The following is a 19,198-nucleotide window of genomic DNA, read 5'->3' as shown; positions in this document are numbered from 1 at the left end:
AAAAGGCATGCTCAGGAAGGTATTTACCACTACCACTGTCGCCATTACCATCCCAGTCAAATACCTTTTCTTCTTTCTACCCTAATCTTATCCATCCTCTGTCTGTAAGACATTTTATTACTCTGTGGTTCATCTTAACTTTTTTTCCATAAATATCATAATCATGCATATTTTTGGTTTTTTCCTTAAGATATATTATTGTTCATATTCTTTTGAATTTTGCTTTTTTAAAAAAACATCTAACAATATATTTTGCAAAGTGTGCATAAAACCCAGGGTTACTAACACTGAACCACACCCCAGCCCTTCTTATTTTTTATTTTGAGACAGGAATCCTCATGCCGCAACCCCTCAAGTTGCTGAGATTATAGACCTGTATTAACATGTCTGGCTTGTTAATTTGTAATCATTAACAATATTGAAGTAAATACCCTTTTACCAATACTTCGTATTATTAGAAATGTGTCTTCAGGGTGAATTCTAGAAGTGAGAATTCTGGGTCTCATGCCTCTTCCCAAGAAATTAGGCCTTAATTGCAAATAATAATAAATGGGGAACCTCCTTTCAAGTGGTTAAAGAGACATAATCAATTTTCCTTCTCCTTCCTTCTTTTTTAATCTACATTTGGAGTTTTCTCTCAAAATTGTTTCCAGCAGGCAGGATAGACAGAAAAGTTAATTTATGCAAAATGACTTCCTAGAAGTATTTTTCTTTTCTAATGAAAAAACACAACTAGACTCACCTTTGACTCCTTTCAGGGATGTCCAGCACAAACCCAAACATCATCTCAGCAATTTTATTGGAGCTGCAGGTAGGAGTCCTATCCACCTCTACAGCTATGGATAGCATCCTCTGAAGCTGGCACACGATCCTGAGTCCAGAACATAGGACACGAGTGAGTGGGAGGGCAACAAGAGGCCATCATGTGGCTGGAACGTCCCCTACCAGTGGTATAACGAGAACACACTATTAAGGGATCTTGTAAACCATATACCGGGTCAGGGAAAACTACTCCAACTATCCGAATGCTTTTATCTAGCAATTTCACCTGCTGGAGTCTCTTTTGCCAGTTCATACTATCTGAACCTCTCAGAACCTGGGTTGAGCTGCAAAAGCAAGCTGCTTTGCAATTCAAAAATAGAACTGCACAATTTTAAGAACTAGCTAATCTATAACTTCCCTATTTTGTATATGATATAAGTAGGCTCAGTGACTGAAAATTATTTGAATTTTTTGATATAGGAGAAAATACGTATGTCATAATTTTATCCTGTTACTGGTTTCATACTAAATTCAGTCTCAGAACTTCCACTGGTGGAACCTGACCTTCTTTTTCATCAGACTAAACTGTGGCAGAAAGCTGACCTGATGTGGCATTAGGAATCCAGGCATCCAGGCAATGCCTCAGAAAGGTGAGCCTGACCTGACACCAGCCTTTTCTAAAATGTATTATTTACGATGAAAGAAATGGCTTTGTTTTCAGAAAATCTCCATCCAGTGACACAACAGATAGACAAGGGATTCTGGCTATATATAGTTTGCCCTTCAACAAATTACTAAACTGCTGAGTCCAAGTCTCACTCATAAAAGGGGAAATAATACCACGTATTTCACAAGGTGAGAGTGATATGTAAAATATCTGACAAAAAGAGACTCACTGATGGTAAATGGTAGTACCTTTAATTATTATTGATAAGATCATGATATAATAAGGAGCCCTATTATTATTTCTACTAGAATTTACATATAAAATATATTATGAGGATTATTGTATGAAATTAGCTTCCATGAAGGAGGCTTGTCTACCTTCCTCTTGGGTTTGTATATAATTTCTCTAGAATAACCCCACTTTAGGGACCTTCCACAATGTGCCAAAATAAATGCTTTACTGCTCTAAAACGGTATTCCTTTTGGGACAAGATTGTCTCCTAAATTAGCTGAAGCTCATAGGGTTAATATAAAAGTTAGTTTGCTGTAACTATGTTATAATATAATATGTGAACTTAGGTGCAAATGCAATAATTTGGAATGTCAAGTGTGATTCAAGATGATTGATATGGAATTCTACGTTACCAATATAAGGGCAGCCATAGTCTCTAAAATCCTGATCACCTCTCAAGAAATGTGAAGGCCACACTCAATTCCATAAAAGAAATCCTGTGAGTTGGGTGTTACAGTACATGCTTATAATCCCAGCTACTCAGGAGGCTGAGGCAGGAGGACTGAAAGATCTAGGCCAGCCTCAGCACCTTAGCAAGATCTTGTCTCAAAATAAAATAAAAAGGGCTGGGGATGTAGCTCATTGATAGAGCACTTGCTTAACATGTGCAGCAAGGCCTTGGATTCAATCCCTAGTAATGAGGGAAAAGAAGAAAAATGAAACACTGTGAATCTCTTTCACAGTCTGAAGTTATGAGACCTGCCCTGGTCTGAGTCATTGCCATTATACCTGTCGGAACCTGCAGGTTGAACTGTTATTTTTTTCCCTATTAAGGGACCAAACACAGGTTTCTGAGGACTAATGGTTGGAATGTTACTACCCACCGCTCCCATGTTGGGGAAATGATGAGTAGGTGTGACCCTTTATTGGCTCTTGAAACCCAGGAATGGGAGGGCAGGGTACTCTAACTTTTGTTTCACTTCTGCTTTGTCCATCTGTACTCGCTTGGTGAAGTCTTATTTACCTAGAGGTGAATTTGCTTCTGTTTTACTGTCAAATTAGCCTTTAGTTAAAATAAGTCTTTAGTAAGAAACAGTCTGTTGTAAGAGTTGTTAACTTTGAGTAAACTGTTCTTCAGAACAGGTGCTATTCTTTAAAACCCAATAGCTCAGGGAAAGACAACTTTGCCTGCCCCTTACAACTGATTGGTATTCTTGGTCAGGTTAGACTGGGGAGAAGGGTGTCCACCGCTGGCCTTTAAGATTCCTGTTTCTGAAGAAGTTTGATTCCCATCTTCAGTTACTGCTTTGACCAGCCACTTAATAACATCTCTGCAATAGAAAGAAGAGTCACATCATATAGGGCTTAGGTGATACAAGTAAGTAAAAATATCTCAAAGTCAAAATAACTTTTGATGATCACTTAGGTAACCAAGATAAAAATGGTAGGCTGAATGCACACACCTAATTTGTTTATTCCTAAAACCTCACTAACATTACAGCAAATAAATATATAAAGAATTCACAAGGGCGGGCTGGGGTTGTAGCTCAGTGGTAGAGCACTTGCCTAGCATGCTAGAGGCCCTAGGTTCGATCCCAAGCACCACATAAAACTAAATAAACAGAATAAAGGTATCATGTCCATCTACAACTAAAAACAAAACAAAACAAAAAACCCCCTCCACCTTTAAAAGAAAAAAAGAATTCACAAGGAAGAGGAAAGGACACAACAACAGTAAAATTTTGGAAGGTGGAAGGATATTCACTACTATGTAATATTATAAAGTTGTCAAAGTGAATAAGCTACATTGACAAAGTAATATGGACAAATCTTAGTATTATAAAATATTAAGTGAAAAATAAAAGTCCAAATAGTTTAAATATAGCATGCTACCCTTTATTGTTATTTATTGTATTTATTTGGTACTGGGGATTGAACCCAGGGGTGCTCTACTACTGAACTGCAACTCCAACCCTTTTTATTTTTTGAGATAGGGTCTCACTAAGTTGTTTAGAGCCTCACTAAATTGACCATGCTGGCCTCAAACTTGAGATCCTTTGTCTGCCTCAGCCTCCCAAGTTGCTGTGATTAGAGGTACATGCCATCGCACTAGCATGAAACCTTTTAATATAAAGCTAAAGGAAGCCAAAATAAAAATATATACTTTGAAGAACACATGTATATGCTATAAAGTTACACAGTAGGAAAAAAATGAGAACATTCATAGTGGACATGCAGAACGATCACTCAGGTGCAGGGAGATATAAAGATGGGGATTGGATGTGTGTATATGTAGGGAATTGTCAAGATCCTCATCTTTGATTTGGGGGGATAGGTTAAGACATGCTGACTATAAAATTAAAGGTAACTAGATAACTAAAAACAAATAAGGCAAGTGTGTCATGTTTTAAGGATAATGATTAATCCAAATATGTGAATTTGGCAAAGGAATAAATTTTTTTATTGACTTAGAACAGAAAGCTGAATCCTAAGCTAGCAGTAGAAAAGAGCAATCCTATATATGCTGCCCCCTGCCCCCCCCCCCCAAAAAAGAAAGGAAAACAAAGAAAAAACATTCCAATAAGCTTTGCAAATGACAGTAGTAGGTTTCTGTGAAGGAGAAAGGCGAAAGGAAGTATGTTAAAATAAGTAGAAGGGCTTAAATTTGCTTAAGAAATTTTTATACTCCTATATCTTCTTCACCAACCCTGTAGACTATGGGTTCCCTTTGTGGAGAGGTCAAACAGAATCTCTGATAGGGGATACCAGAGGCAGTGTGGACACAAAGGTATCAAAACAAACAGGGGCACTAAAATGAACACAGGAACACTGAATGCACAGACCCATGTCATCATCTCACACCTGTCTTCAAAACCCTGGAATCCTGTTCTTTGACTTGAAGGAACTGGAAATCTCTGGAAAACTTGACTAGTTCAGGTGAAAAGACCTGAAAACGCTGATGTGTTGATATGGGAGACTGTCTTAAAAAATGGGAAACCAGTTCCACCTACAGGGAAGTGCAGAGATGGCAAGTACTCCGTGTCCTCAGAATTTCCATCATTTTTTCAAACTCTCAGCTTTCAACAGGAATAAATTACTAAGGCTTATCAGATGTCTAGAAAACTTCTAACACAAGAGACATTTACTAATTAGCTATTAAAAAAAAGTGACTTGGTAGAAAGTGATATATTCAGAGAATAAACTAAACCAAAAATCTATGACCAGTACTGAAGATATGAAATGGTATGGGTCCAGGAAAGAACAAGAATAGAATACTATTTGTTGATTTTAATAAGAAACATGTTAAGAAAAAATAAAAGCTCTAGACTGATTCATCAAATGAAGGGAGTTAGCTGGAGGTGTTGACACATGCCTGTAATTGCATCGACTTTGGAAGTTGAGGCTGGAGGACTATTTGAGCCCAGAAGTTTGAGGCCAGCCTGGGTGACAGTGAGACCCTATCCTAAACAAACATACAAATAAACAAGCAAATCTAACAAGGGAGTAAACCAAGAAAGAAAAAGACACAGGGCAAACAAAGATCCAAGATTGAAAAGAGTTAAAAGGAATACTCAAGTTTATGATCAATACTGGCAAAGAGGACAACCAATACAGATTGAAGAGGTCAAAATGTTTCAACTCAGATCTTCACAAAGAAGAAGCTGATGACCCGGCACAATAGTGCCTACTTGGTAATCTCAGGAGGCTGAGGCAGGAGGACTCCAAGTTTGAGGACAACCTGGACAATTTAGTGAGACCTTGTCTAAAAAACAAAACAAAACACCAAACCAAACCAAAAAACAAAAACAACAACAGAAACCCAGTGATGTAGCTCAATGGTAAAGATCTTCTGGGTTTAATCTCCAGTATGGGAGACTTCCAATATGAATCTTAAAGGGAGACTGAGACCTAGTTGGCAAAGAATTTGAGGTTGACTTCTCATATGCACAAAGATTAAGTTCTAGCCTAAGATCCCCAACCTAGAAATAATTTTTTTCTCTATTTAATATTAACATACAGTGGTTTTATATTCTGCAGCTTCCAGAAGCTCTACAAAGAAAAAAAAAAAAAAAAAAAGACTCCACATGCTGTAATCCCAGTGACTTGGGAGGCTAAGGCAGGAGGATTGCAAGTTTGAGGCCAGTCTGGACAACCCAGTAAGACCCTGTTTCAAAATAAAAAATCAAAATGTGCTGGGAATATAGTTCCGTAGTAGAGCATCCTCGGGTTCAATCCTGAAAACACACACAATTTGCTTTCTATTGAACTGAAAACACACACACACACACACACACTTGCTTCCTATTGAACTTGTTGTCAGCCAAATGACCTACTGTCATATTACTTTTCTAAAACTAGTTAGTGACAAATGAAATTAATACTGAATTCACTGAAGGATGGAAATAAAAATCAAAAACATGAAGGTTCCCCCCTGGATCTCACAAGGTGTTTGAACCATACTAAAATAATTGCACCAATAGAAGTTTGATAGTCTTAAGAGTCATGGCACTTGCCACATTATTGGTGCAGAGAGGGTTTATCTATATAATAATGATCCCCATTAGAGTATCTAGTGACCATAAAATCTCACCCAACAGATACTGTGCTACCCACCTATAGCCTCTTACATCTTGTCTTCCCATGGCTATGGTGGCTGATTACCTGACATTGTGGGGCTGCTTGTCACAGGACAGCACAGTGTTTGCAATAGATTGCTGCAGGTGCTGCCGCTGTCTCCTCAGGATCTGCTGAAAGTCATCTTCTAGGGTCTGTACTACATAACGCAGGAAAAGGACTCGCCCAGGCAGAGTTTGACCCTGTAGGACAAGGAATGAGAAGTCAGTCTTTCTTTTCACTTTCTTGGATGGCAGTAAGATGTCATACCCACTAAGCCTAAGAAAAGGTCATGAGTTAACAAGTGTGTACCTAAAAGAAAGGTTTCTTGGCCAGGTGCAGTGGTGCCCACCTGAAATCCCAGAAGCTTAGGAGATTAAGGCAGGAGGATTGAGAGTTCAAAGCCAGGGCTGGGGATATAGCTCAGTTGGTAGAGTGCTTTCCATGTGTGCATGAGGCCCTGGGTTCAATTCCCAGCATCAACAACAACAACAAAGAGTTCAAAGCCAGTCTCAGCAACTTAGCAAGACTCTGTCTCTAAATTAAAAAAAAATTAAAATGGGTTGGGGAGGCAGCTCAGTGGTTATGTGCCCCTGGGTTCAGTCCTGGTGCCAAAAAAAAAAAAAAAAAAAAAAAAAAAAAAAAAAAAAAAAAAAAAGATATGGGAGAGAACAGATAATCATGGCAAAAAAGGAAAAAATAGGACAGCTGCTAAAAGAATCATACTCTGTAAGGTCTTAGAAACCATTTTATTTTGTTTTAGGGATTAAAAATGATTTATCTGTTCAGAGGATCTAGACACCTGTGGATAATTTCCTAATGTCTAAGTTGCAACTGGAGGTCTAGAGTTGTCAGAATTGTAGATGTTTTGATTTTTAAGACTGCCATGAGAAGTCAAGCCTCTCTCTCACTCACTGGACTTTATCAGCCCAAGGATAAATTAAAAACTGGCTTGCAGATCACAGGAGAGAGACTGGTTTTTTAACAACTGCTGAGCTGCTAGATCAAACAACCAAGAGGTCCACCCTACTACTGAACTTGCAGTACCATGAGCTGATGCATACTCTTATTGTTTAAGCAAGTCCCAATTGTCACAGAGAATCCTGTCATAGGTAAAATGATCCTAACTGACACAGGCAAAGAATACGGGCTTTGGTGGCACAAAGACCTTATGTTTTGTTGCTGTTATTTGCTTTAAAGGTAGCTTCATCCCTGATTTAACTTACCTGTTTGGAGTCTGAGTGTCTTTGTGATTTGTTGGGTATAATTCTAACTTACCAAAGACAGTGTTGATACCTGACACATAGCAAGCAGGCATGTACAATTTGTTGGCTTCCATTTACTGGGAGACAAGTGCTAGGAGCTCAGGAGCTCAAAAGGCACCAAATGTTTCTGGGATATGTGAGAACTTTCAAATTTCAGGGTGTATTCCCTTCCATAGTATGGTTCAGTTATCAGAAACCAGGATGACAATACTAAGTATATATCAGTATATATTAAAAAAAAGTATATATTACTTTTGAGGAGGAAGTGATGATATAGTTGCCTTCCAAATGTGTCTATTTTTCTCTGATCCTTAATAACTGATGCAAAAAAAATTGTCTTAAAAACCCACGTATTTAGATTGGGTGCAATGTATACCTATAATCTCAGCTATTCTGGAGGCTAAGAGGAAGGGGGAGGGCAAATTCAAAGCTAGCCCAGGTTTAACTTAGTGAGACCCTATCTCAAAAACAAAAACAAAGATAAACAAAAACAAAACTGATGTAGTTTCATGGTAGAACACACCTGGGTTCAATTACCAGTACCAAACACACACAAAAAACCAAGTACTTGTGTTAAATCTGCAATAAAAGAAAGTCTTGTATTGATAATACTCTCTACCATACCAGTTCTCTCTGAAAGTCACCCTATATATCTCTGAAGAAATAGGCTTTTGCTATATCTTAACATTAAACATGATCTACTGAATTATACTATGCTACATAAAGTCTGACTCACTCATGCAAAACTTCCACCTCTTATCTTCCAGAAATAACTATTCTTCATCATATCTAGGCATTATTTCCTGATTCTCCACTTTGGAAGATAAGGACAATCTGCAGAGATCATGTCCCTTTCATCTCCCAATCTTTGTCTTCTGCACTTTTCACTTTATATAATAAAGGCTAATAAAAATCTCTCCTATGCTTTGTATCTAAATTGATTTTCATTGTTATAATTAGAGTTTACAGTGTCAGGACTATGTTAAAATTAATTACTACACTGGAAATCCATATACTATACTAAAAAAAATATCACGTTTTTTAAAGAACATTTCAACCCCAAGAAGATCCCTTGTGAATGAATGAATTAGTTAATGCAGCTAATTCTCATTCCTCTCTAGATTTGCCTTTTCTAGACATTTCATATATACAGAATCACACAATATGCGATTTTTTTTTGGGTGTTGTTTCTTTTATTTAGCTTAATGTTTTCTGAGGTTCACCCATAATTTATCTATATTATTAATTCCTTTTTATTGCCAAATAATATTTCACTGTATGTATACAGTGCATTTTGTTTACCTATTCACAAGTAGGTAGACATTTTTTGGCTATTATAAGTAATGTTTCTATGAATATTCACATGTAAGTCGTCTCTTGACGTTTCCAGATTTTTTAGGTCTGTATCTAGAAGCTGAATATACAGACTGCATGATAAATTTATGTTTAACTTTTTAAAGAAACTGCCAAACTGTTTTCCAAAGTGGTTGTACTATTTACATTTTGCACCAGCAATGGATGAGATTTACTATTCTCCATATTTTTGCTAATGTTTGTTATTGTTTTCTCATAATTTTTAAAAGTGTGGTAAATACACATATTAAATTTCTATCAGCCATTTTAAATGCACATAGTATTAAGTATATTCATAAGTTGTGCAAAAGATCTCTAGAAGTTTTCATCTTGCAATACTGAAACTCTACATTCATTAAGCAATAACTTCCTATTTCTTACTCTCCACAGTTCCTGGTAACTATCATTCTATTTTCTGTTTCATTGAATTTTTGATACCCCATTTAAGTGGAATCACATAGTATTTGTCCTTTAGTGACTGTATATTTTACTTAGCATAGTGTCCTAAAGTTTCATCCCTGCTTTAGAATGTGACAAGATTTCCTTCCTTTTTAAGAAAGAATTAACATTTCATTGGATGATTAAACCACATTTTGTTTATAGACTCACCCGTTGATGGATCCTGGGGTTGTTTCTTCTTGGTTATTGTAAATTATGCTGCTTCTGCACATGGGTTATACGTATTTCTTTGAGAACTTGCTTTCAATTTGTTTTCATATATAACTTAAATTGGGATTGCTGGATCACATGGTAATTCTATTAATTTTTTTGAGGAGGTTTTCCATAGCAATTGTACCATTTCACAATTCCTTCAAGAGTGCACAGAGATTCCAATTTCTCCATTATCCTTAACAACACTTATTTTCCTCTTTAAAAATTTTAGAGTAGCCAATCTAATAAGTAGTATTTTCCTATTTCTTCATGATGTGGTCTTCTTAATGTGTTTATATCCATTTGTTCTAAATTATCAAAATTTATCCATTTCTTCTAAGTTATCAAATTTGCTGGCACACAGTGGTTGGTTTGTAGTAATCTCTCATGATCTTTTGTGTTTCTGTGGTGTCAGCTGTAATGTGTCCCTTTTCATCTCTGATTTTATGTCTTCTCTCTTTTTCTTAGTCTACCTAAGGGTTTGTCTATTTTGTCCATCTTTTTGGAGAACCAGCTCTTCCTGTGACCTTTTGTTGAGATTTAGGCATCTGAAATAACAACTACCTTTTCCAGTCTAGTTTAGATTGGGTTTCTGTAGAAGAAGACTTTCACCAATCAGCCTGGCTCGATGAAGTTCTGGATCTCACATCTTTTTTTATGATGTCTTTGCTTTGGGATTATGCATGTACTGATCTTTTAATTTCTCAAGTGGCTTGCCCCTTGTTTCTTTCAGGAGCTTGCAATTTCCTGCATCCCTTGGAATCTGCCTGTGAAACTGTAGACTCTGCAATTCTAATATATTTCAGTGCTTGCCTCTATTTTCAGCAGCTTCCAAGCTATGCTACTGTTCATATCAGTGCTGAATCTGGCAAGACGGAAATCAGTCCCTTGGGCAGTCCCCAAACAACTAGCATAACGGATGCATAGTACACTCTTTCATTTCTGTCCCAAGAGAGAGGCCATGGGAGACTTCTTTCTGGTTGTGGCTTGCTGTGCTGGGTAGGGGACAGGGCATGGACATGCAAAGTACCACAGACTTTCCTATCTCTTTTGATGGAATATCTTCTTGGTTTTACTTTAGTTTGGGCACTGCAGGTATTCTGGCCTCTAGAGTTCTCATACAGGTCTTCTGGTCCATATATTGTTAACTCAGTGTCTCCACTGAAGAACAAGGACCTGGAGCTTCTTACTTAAGCCATTTTACTGATGTCTCTCAGACCATTCTTACTTAAAGCCCTCTCTCTGTCACTTCACTCTAACCTGGAGTAACTGCTGCTTTGGTCTGCTATTCACTGCTAATTTGGGGACTTCTCTTCAATACTCTTTTGGATTCAATCTACTATTCTTTGGACTCCATGTCTCCCTCTTTTTTGGGTACTCCCTCATTTCTTGGATGCACACCCATAGGTGGCCTCTTAAGAATAGAGTTTTTATTTAATTCAAAGTTGAAAATCATTTGTTTTATCTAATTGCTTTAGGGCAAGCAGATAAAGCTCTGGCAGCTAATTTTGGGACCCTCTAAAAGTCAGGATGTGGAACACCTTTTTTCAGCTTACCAATTAGAAGTTTTTGTTTATTGCAGATGGCTCAATACTTTCAGATAAGGAATTTTCTGACTTTTTACCTGAAAGATAGATAACCTGGCTATTGAACTTTCTCTGCTAAACAATGGGGAGGTTGACTGCTCCCTCTAAAGATTTTCAACAGATACACATTTACAACCCATATCTGACTCACTTCTTTTGCTATATATATTGTGTTTCTGAATCTAATAAAACTTCTCTGGTGCTCAAAAGAGAAGATTTCTTCCCTATGTGGCTACTGTCTCTCCTGCATGTATTTCTAGCTTTCTCTACCCAGCTGGCTTTCTTTGTCCAGCTTCATTATATTTTCTTTAGATCTTCCAAATTTTTATTCACATATGTTGTTCTCCCATGTATAACAATGGATTTATAACTTTCTACATTTGTTAGCATTTAAAAATTTTTTTTTAATGTACATGGACACAATATTTATTTATTTATATGTGGTGTTGGAGGTTCGAACCCAGTGCCTCACATGTGCGAGGCAAGGGCTCTACCACTGAGCTACAGCCCCAACACCTATTTATTAACAGTTTGTTTTTGAGATAGTGTCTTACTATGTTGCCCTAAAACCTGTGGGCTTGAGTGATTCTCACACCTTAGGCTCTTAAGTAGCTGGAACTATAAGCATGTGCTTCCATGCCAGCATACTTAATAATATTTTAAATGGGATCTCAAAAAGGAGAGTGAATCTATTCATATTTGAATTGGAAAACAGCACCCATTTTAGTCGTAATTGTTTGGCAGGGGTAGAACTTTCTTTGTAGTAAAAACTTCCTCTGAAAAGATGCACCTTCATAATTATTATGTTACCTCTTCTTCCATGACATACGTGAGCAGTTTCCAGTCCCACTCCACTGTCTTAGCATTGGCTGGATGCAGCCTGAAAGTCAAATGACATCAATTAGAATTATGGAGAATATAGAAGAAGAAGAAATAGGATCTGAAGAGGACAGAAGAAAAAGCCTCCTCATCCTCAGTGGTCAGGTCTACCCTCTGGTACATCACTATGTCAGTCTGAATGTAGTAGAACTTCATTGGTTTTTGGTACCCATTATCCGTCACTTTTGGGAATTGTATCTTAAGGAAACCAGCTCTTTATACTCTTAGCTAATTAGCTTTACCTACCAGGACCCCAGGATAAAACATGTTAGTTTTGAGTGAATCATAATACTCTACCCCTTAATTCACAGTGATTTGTTTAAAGATGAGTTCATGTTTCATATTAAGCCAATTAAATCTTACAAAACTCAATTTCAGAATTCTCATGTGACTATCAGGGAAGTGGACTCTCCTACTGTGAGTGCCTGAGGTTGATGACTAACATGTGGAGCCTGAAAATAAAAGCAGAACTGAAAAACAGACTGTGGTAACCATTTCTTAACACAGAATGAACTCACATCTTATTCCGTTTCTAGTACACAAATCATTAAATTCTCTTATAGCAGCTGTTAAAGCCACTTTTGATTGGTTTTCCTGTGACTTGCAATTAAAATAACACTAATATATTAAGAAACCTTCTAGCTGGACATGATGGTACATGCCTATAATCCCAGTAATGAAGGAGGCTGAGGTAGGAGGATCAGAAGTTTGAGGACAGTTTTGGCAACTTAGTGAGACTGTCTCAAAACAAAATAAAAAGGGCTGGGGATATAGCTCAGTGGTGGAGTGCCCCTAGGTTCCAGTCCCCCTCCTCCTCCCACCACCCAAAAAAGCAAAAGAAACTGAAACCCTCCCTAATAGTTAGCTAAATAAAGTTAAGGCAACAGAAAGCTGTGCTGGGTCCAAATTCCCCCAAACAGTCAACTGTTATGGTTCATACTGTTGAATTTTCATGAGAAGCATGTAGGCCTCCTTGAGGACATCCACAGTCTCAGAGCCACTGAGCAGGATTTTCTGGATAATATGAGCCACAATATCTCCAGGTGGGTAATGCTGGGGTGATACGAAGTCCATCAAAAACTGCACAGTCCCCAGGGGGAAGTTTTCTTCAATGGTGTTTGTTACCATTCTTAGTCTTCGAGGAGGGATGGGTTCTAACTTTTGACCCTTGCTCTGTTGAGATAAAAAGAAAGAAATTAGGATAGGTTTCTACAGTATATAAAAACAAGAGATTCTGGAACTGGTTGAAGAGACAAAGTTTCCCATGTATTTGAAATATTTCATAATTTCAAAAGAAAAAAAAGACATTATCTAAAAAACTCTTGGGCTGGGGTTATGGCTCAGTGGTAAAGTACTTGCCTTGCATGTATGAGGCACTGGGTTCAATTCTCAGTACCACATATAAACAAATAAAATAAAGGTCCATCAACAACTAATAATAATAAAAAAAAGATAGTTGAAAAAAAAAAACTCTTAATGACCTTGGGGAAAAGCTTATATAAAATTAAAAGAAAGGAATTATAAATGCTATATACAGCATGACTTAATTTATATTAAAATATAGCATAGAAAGAAAATACAAGAGTCAAGAACTAGCCTGAGTTAATTTTGGGTTAAGGGTGACAAGAGATTTAGGGCAACTGTAATGCTATATCAGATAGTGAAATAGATACGGAAGAGAATTTAAATATATTTTGTTGTTAGGAGAAAAATTTCATTTTTTGAGACAATGGTAAATATTGATGCTTTGTCCCCCTAAAACATGTATGTAGATTGGGAGAGAATATGTGAAAAGTGTGTGTGTGTGTGTGTGTGTGTGTGTGTGTGTGTGTGTGTGTTTGATTAGCTGGGTGGTAGACTTAGGGTGGTTTTTTCCCTCTAGAATCTATTCTGTATTTTTCAATTTTTCCATAGTAGGCACTTATTAGTTTTATAATTTTGAAGGAAAAAATTAAAGTTGACTTAATATGAGAATAATAACATTAATAAAACTTTTTGGACATCTAAATTATCCTTAGTTCTTTCAACAACCCTAAGAAATATGTACTATTATTGATCCTATTTAACTAACAAAGAAAAGAAACATAGTTAGAGGGCAAATATTTATTATGCAACAAATGGCAGAAGCTAGTTTCAAACATAGTGGCATAACCTCAAAGCCACTGTCTTAACCCTTGCATTCTATAAGCAACAACAACAATAAAAGTAAATAAATATATGCTAAAACCCCAATTATTAAAAAAATAAAAAATGGTTATGTATGAAAAGACAACTGGGAAGGAAATATACCAAATTATTCAAAATAATAACTGCTGATAGCATGAACAATTATTATTGTTTTTAAATTTTTAGTTGAGTTGGACACAATACCTTTATTTTATTTATTTATTTTTATGTGGTGCTGAGGATCAAACCCAGGGCATCACCCATGATAGGCAAATGCTCTACTGCTGAGCCACAACCCCAGCCCCGAGTAATTTTTAAATATTTTATGATAAGCATTTTAAAAATTTTATTTATTTATTTATAAAACAGGGATTGAATCCAGGGGCGCTTAACCACTGAGCCACAAACCTAATCATTTTTCTTTAAATTTATTTTTTAGTTTTGGGTGGATACACAATATCTTTATTTTCTTTTATGTGAGGCTGAGGATCAAACCCAGTGCCTCACTCATGCCAGGTGAGCGCGCTACCATTTGAGCCGCATCCTGAGCCCCCCAATCATTTTTTTTTAAATACTTTTTTTAGTTGTTGATGGACTTTTATTTCATTTTTATGTGCTTCTGAGAATTGAACCCCTTGCCTCATACATCCTAGGCAACTGCTCTACCACTGAGCTTCAACCCGTCCCAGCCCCAGCCATTTTTTTACTTTGAGGCAGGGTTTTGCTAAGTTGCTAAGGTTGCCTTTGAACTTGCAACCTGCCTGCCTCAGCCTCCCGAGTTGCTGGGATTACAGGCATGTGACACTGTGCCTGACAACAAGCATTATGTTTAAAATCAGAAAATAAGAATTAATTTTAAAACGGCTAACCAACAAAAATCTGACAGTATAGGCTAATACAATAAAACAGTAAAGGCTGGAATTGCCTCTCCAGAAAATCAGGACAAGAGAAGACCAGTTGACTTTCCTGATGTCTCAAATCACCCTGAGCTCTGATGAGAGACCATTAATGTATAAGGCATGCAATAAAAATTGGAGAAAAAGAAGAGAAAAATAAAAATCTTATTTTGATGACTGATTTTACATGGGATACACTTTATAATCTTGAATCTGTATCAGGTTTTTGTTTTTTTGCTAAAATTAGGGACATCTACAAACAAATCTTTACATGTTGTTTTGATGTCTACAAACTATTTCTTTCTTTCCTTTTTTTAAAAGTATTTTTTTTAGTTGTAGATGAACACAATACCTTTATTGATTTATTTATGTAGTGCTGAGGATTGAGCCCAGTACCTCACACATGCTAGGTGAGAGCTCTACCACTGAGCCACAACCCCAGCCCTCAAATTTTTCTTAAAGGAAATAATTTTTTGTTAAGGTAAGAAAATAAGGATGAAGGAGAAAAATCTACTTCATCTAGTTGACTTGCCAACTCATAATCTGAACTATGTGAACACAAAAGAGGAATAGCTTCTATATCGGTGCAGCAACTCAGAGTACCACAACCTTGACTATGGAAACTTACAAACTCTCAAGTCACCCAAAGGTGCTCTTATTTTTTTCCTTCTTCAGTACTGGTGATTAAACCCAGGAGAACTCTACCACTGAGCTATATTCTCAGCCATATTTATTTATTTACTGGCACTGGGGACTGAACCCAGGGGCTACATTCCCAGCCCTTTTTATTTTTTTTAAAATTTGAGATGGAGTCTTGCTAAGTTGCTTAGTGCTTTGCTGAGATTACAGGTAAGTGCCACCATGCCTGGCTCCATTTTATTTTGAGACGGTCTTGTTAAATTGGAGGGGCTGGGGGCTGGGGATGTGGCTCAAGCGGTAGCGCGCTCGCCTCGCATGCGTGCGGCCCGGGTTCGATCCTCAGCACCACATACCAACAAAGATGTTGTGTCTGCCGAGAACTAAAAAATAAATATTAAAAAAAAAATTGGAGGGGCTGGCCTCAGACTTATGATCCTCCTGGCTTAACCTCCTGAGTAACTGGGATTACAGACATGTGCCACTGTACCCAGCTCAAGGATGCTCTTGATAATGGACAGATGTTTCACCAACCTGAAGCAAACTTGCAGGAGAAAAGAGAATGGCCTAGTAGATAGTCATTCAGAAGGAGAAGACATAAATGTCAACTTCTGGCACCTGATAAGTTGATCACTCCTCCCTGAAGGAGAGTGTGCCTTTTCACTTTCTGAACTACTTCAAGCCAGTCTTCTTAATGTTGGGGATGGGAGTTGTGGAAAATAATAAAAAAGACTCAAGCTTGAAAGGCTTAATAATGTGGGACTTAGTCTCATTTTCTCCCCCTTATATATCTAGCTTATTTCTCATATATTAATGAAGACCAATGAGAAGTAGCATTCCCACTAAAGCCTTAAAACTGAATTTCTACTCTAAATTTGGAGTAATAATTTTGTAGGCATTAAAATGATGAGAGAGTATTATTCTCTGTGATATAGAAGCTGTAATGAGAGTGTCAGGAAGACAGAGGTATAGGAATTGAAAATAAGAATTTGATGAAGCCCATGATGAATCAGACACTAACAAGCACTATTCATTCAGTGACCCTCTGAGGTATGTTTTTACCTCCATTTTACAGATAGGAAAGCTATGATCAACAAAGGTAAAAAAATTTGTATAGTGCTGGTTTTTAAGTGTAGGGCTGAAATTCAAACCCAGATCTGACTCTATACAGAATGTGAAAGATAAAAATTTCATTTATACTTCATCTGTCCTCTTATGCATGAATTCCAGTTATAGAAATTTTATCCAAGGCCTATAGAAAGGACACTCAATCCCGGAGAAGATGTGTTAGCTCACCTCTCGTGTGTCTTTATCAGGTATTAGTGTCTGGAAGAAGAGGTGATGTACCGGAGGTCGTAAGAAGTACTTCAGTCTGTGCAGGCAGGGTTTGTTGTATAGCCCACCTTGCAGTGTTCGTGCTTGTACCTGGGTAGACCCTGAGTTGGCAGGCTCTGACAGTGATAGCTCTTTTCTGGCTGGTGTTTCCATGACAGAAAGCCAAGGAACTTTCTCTAAGGAAGTTTCAGACTGTGGAGACTGTGGGCTGGGGGAGCAGCTTGGAGAGGATGGAGCCGAGATATCCATAGGAGCATCACAATTCTGTACATCATTCTGAGGAGAGTCAAGCCTGTCTTCTGGTAAATTAAGCAAGTCTCCTGGTGAGCATGGCATGTCACCAGGTGAGCGCAGCACATCTGGTAAGTGTGGTATATCTCCCAATGGTGGTATATCACCAATCACACCTCCTGGTGACTGTGACATTTTGCCTGAAGACTGTGGTACATTTCCTAGTGACAATGGCACATTTCCTGGTGACTGTGGTACATCTCCTATTGACTGTGGCATGTCTTGCAGTGACTTTGGAATGCCTTGCAGGTGTGCCATGTCTTGGGGATAGAAGAGCTTTTGAGGTGGACCTGGTACATCTTGTAGTAGGCTCAGAGAGTCTTGAGGTGGGGTTGGTGGGCGTTGAGGATGCCATGATGGCTCTTGAGGTGGGCTTGGCATACTCCACTGAGGACATCGGACATCTTCAGGAGGGCATGGCACTTCTCGAGGTGGGTGAGGCAAAGTTTGTAGTTGACACTGCGTGGTCTGTGATGGGCATGACAAGGCTCGTGGTGGGCAGGAGGAGGCTCGTGGTGGACATGGTGAAGTTTGAAGTAGGCATGGCAAGGCTCGAGGTGGGCAAGGTACATCTTGCTGCAGGCATGGCAAGAGTGGCCTATGATTGCTGCTGCTACCATTATTGCTTGTTGGGGAGAAAGAGCTAACATCTGAGGACAGCTGTAGGCTTGCTAAGAAGCTGAGGTCACCTTTGAATGTGGTTGAGCTACAATTTGGCTCTGCTGGATAAACAGAGTCCTGACTGATGGATGTAGGGGGTTGAGGACCTTCAAATGTGGTTTCTTCCAACAGGTCCAAATCTACAGGAACACTGTTAATGATTCTCTGTGCTGTAGGCCGAGAGCTTCTGTCCACCCGGCTTTCTATCACCTCTTTGTTGGAGAGGCTGGCACCTGTCTGAAGACTGGCTGGCTCCTTTTGGGAGGCAGTGACAGGTTCTAAAGTCAAATCAAGAGTGGCAATAGGTCGATTTTCTTCCTCATTTCTTGTCAGGTCAATCACACAGAGTCCATTTCGATCCTTTGCCCTTGGTCTGGTTTCTCTAGTTAAGTCAATGAAATCCTGTTGAAGGATTGTGAGAAAAGAAGCATTAAAGAAGGGACTCTCACCTTTACCTCAGAAGACTTAAGTTTCAGCTCTTAAGGATGAATATTATTTTACCTTCTTGCTTCACTGATAATTCACACATCTTGTATAACATAAGCATTAGTTTATTTCCGCTGTTCAACATTTGCCAGTGTCAAAGTTGTCAATTTCTATACCTTCTTAAATTATTCAAATTCCAGATGTATATACCTGGGAGTGTTGTAGGAAAATTTTCTGGTCCAAGGAGGACAGGGAGGAGTAGGGGATATTCCAACCTTCACAAAATAGAAAGCAACCATTGTTTGGAAAAGTAAATACCTAGGACAACCTACAACAGAAGCCAAACAAGAAAGTAAGCTATTTTAAGAGGATCTATGTGTTGAGAATATATTAAGTGCTTTCACAAGACATATTAAATTTTCACTATGACCCTATAAGGTAGGCAATATCATCTCCATTATACAGACGTAACAACTAGAGGTTAGAAGAACTAGGCTATTTACCTAAGGATTATACAGTGAAGTGGCAGAGACAGACATTGAAATCCTGATCTCTTTTCCCTATTAGAGAATCTAGAAATGTACACCTTTATTCAATAATTGACTTAAAAAGAGATTCCGAAAATAATACAATAAGGGTTGTAAAACCAATAATGTAAGTCTGGTCCTTTTTTAAAAAAAAATATTTTTTTTTTTTAATTGTAGTAAGACACAATACCTTTATTCCATTCACTTATTTTTATGTGTTGCTGAGGATCGGACTCAGGGCCCCTCGTGCATG

At 37.9% G+C, this 19,198-nt stretch overlaps 1 protein-coding gene across 2 annotated transcripts in view; it reads right to left on the bottom strand.

Annotated features, from left to right (window-relative positions):
* SIMC1 (SUMO interacting motifs containing 1) overlaps positions 1 to 19,198 on the bottom strand; it is an 81,969-nt gene that overhangs the window by 14,224 nt on the left and 48,547 nt on the right. Inside the window, exons 2-7 of one of the 2 annotated variants that reach the window (XR_014021854.1) lie at positions 17,003 to 18,394; positions 12,949 to 13,181; positions 11,940 to 12,009; positions 6,323 to 6,477; positions 2,860 to 2,991; positions 743 to 941 (exon numbers count right to left, since the gene is read on the bottom strand). Coding sequence is in view for 1 of the 2 variants with exons in the window: in XM_081293317.1 (XP_081149443.1) it covers positions 743 to 871; positions 2,860 to 2,991; positions 6,323 to 6,477; positions 11,940 to 12,009; positions 12,949 to 13,181; positions 17,003 to 18,394 (2,111 nt within the window). In the remaining variant the exon portion in view is untranslated. The remainder of the gene's footprint in view (positions 1 to 742; positions 942 to 2,859; positions 2,992 to 6,322; positions 6,478 to 11,939; positions 12,010 to 12,948; positions 13,182 to 17,002; positions 18,395 to 19,198) is intronic. The other variant, XM_081293317.1, reaches the window with a different exon arrangement.

The sequence above is a fragment of the Spermophilus citellus genome, assembly GCF_964194105.1.
Source record: "Spermophilus citellus genome assembly, chromosome: 1".
Taxonomy (NCBI): Eukaryota; Metazoa; Chordata; class Mammalia; order Rodentia; family Sciuridae; genus Spermophilus; species Spermophilus citellus.
The sequence above is the reverse complement of the archived record's forward strand: the minus strand, read 5'-3'. Positions and strand labels throughout refer to the sequence as shown.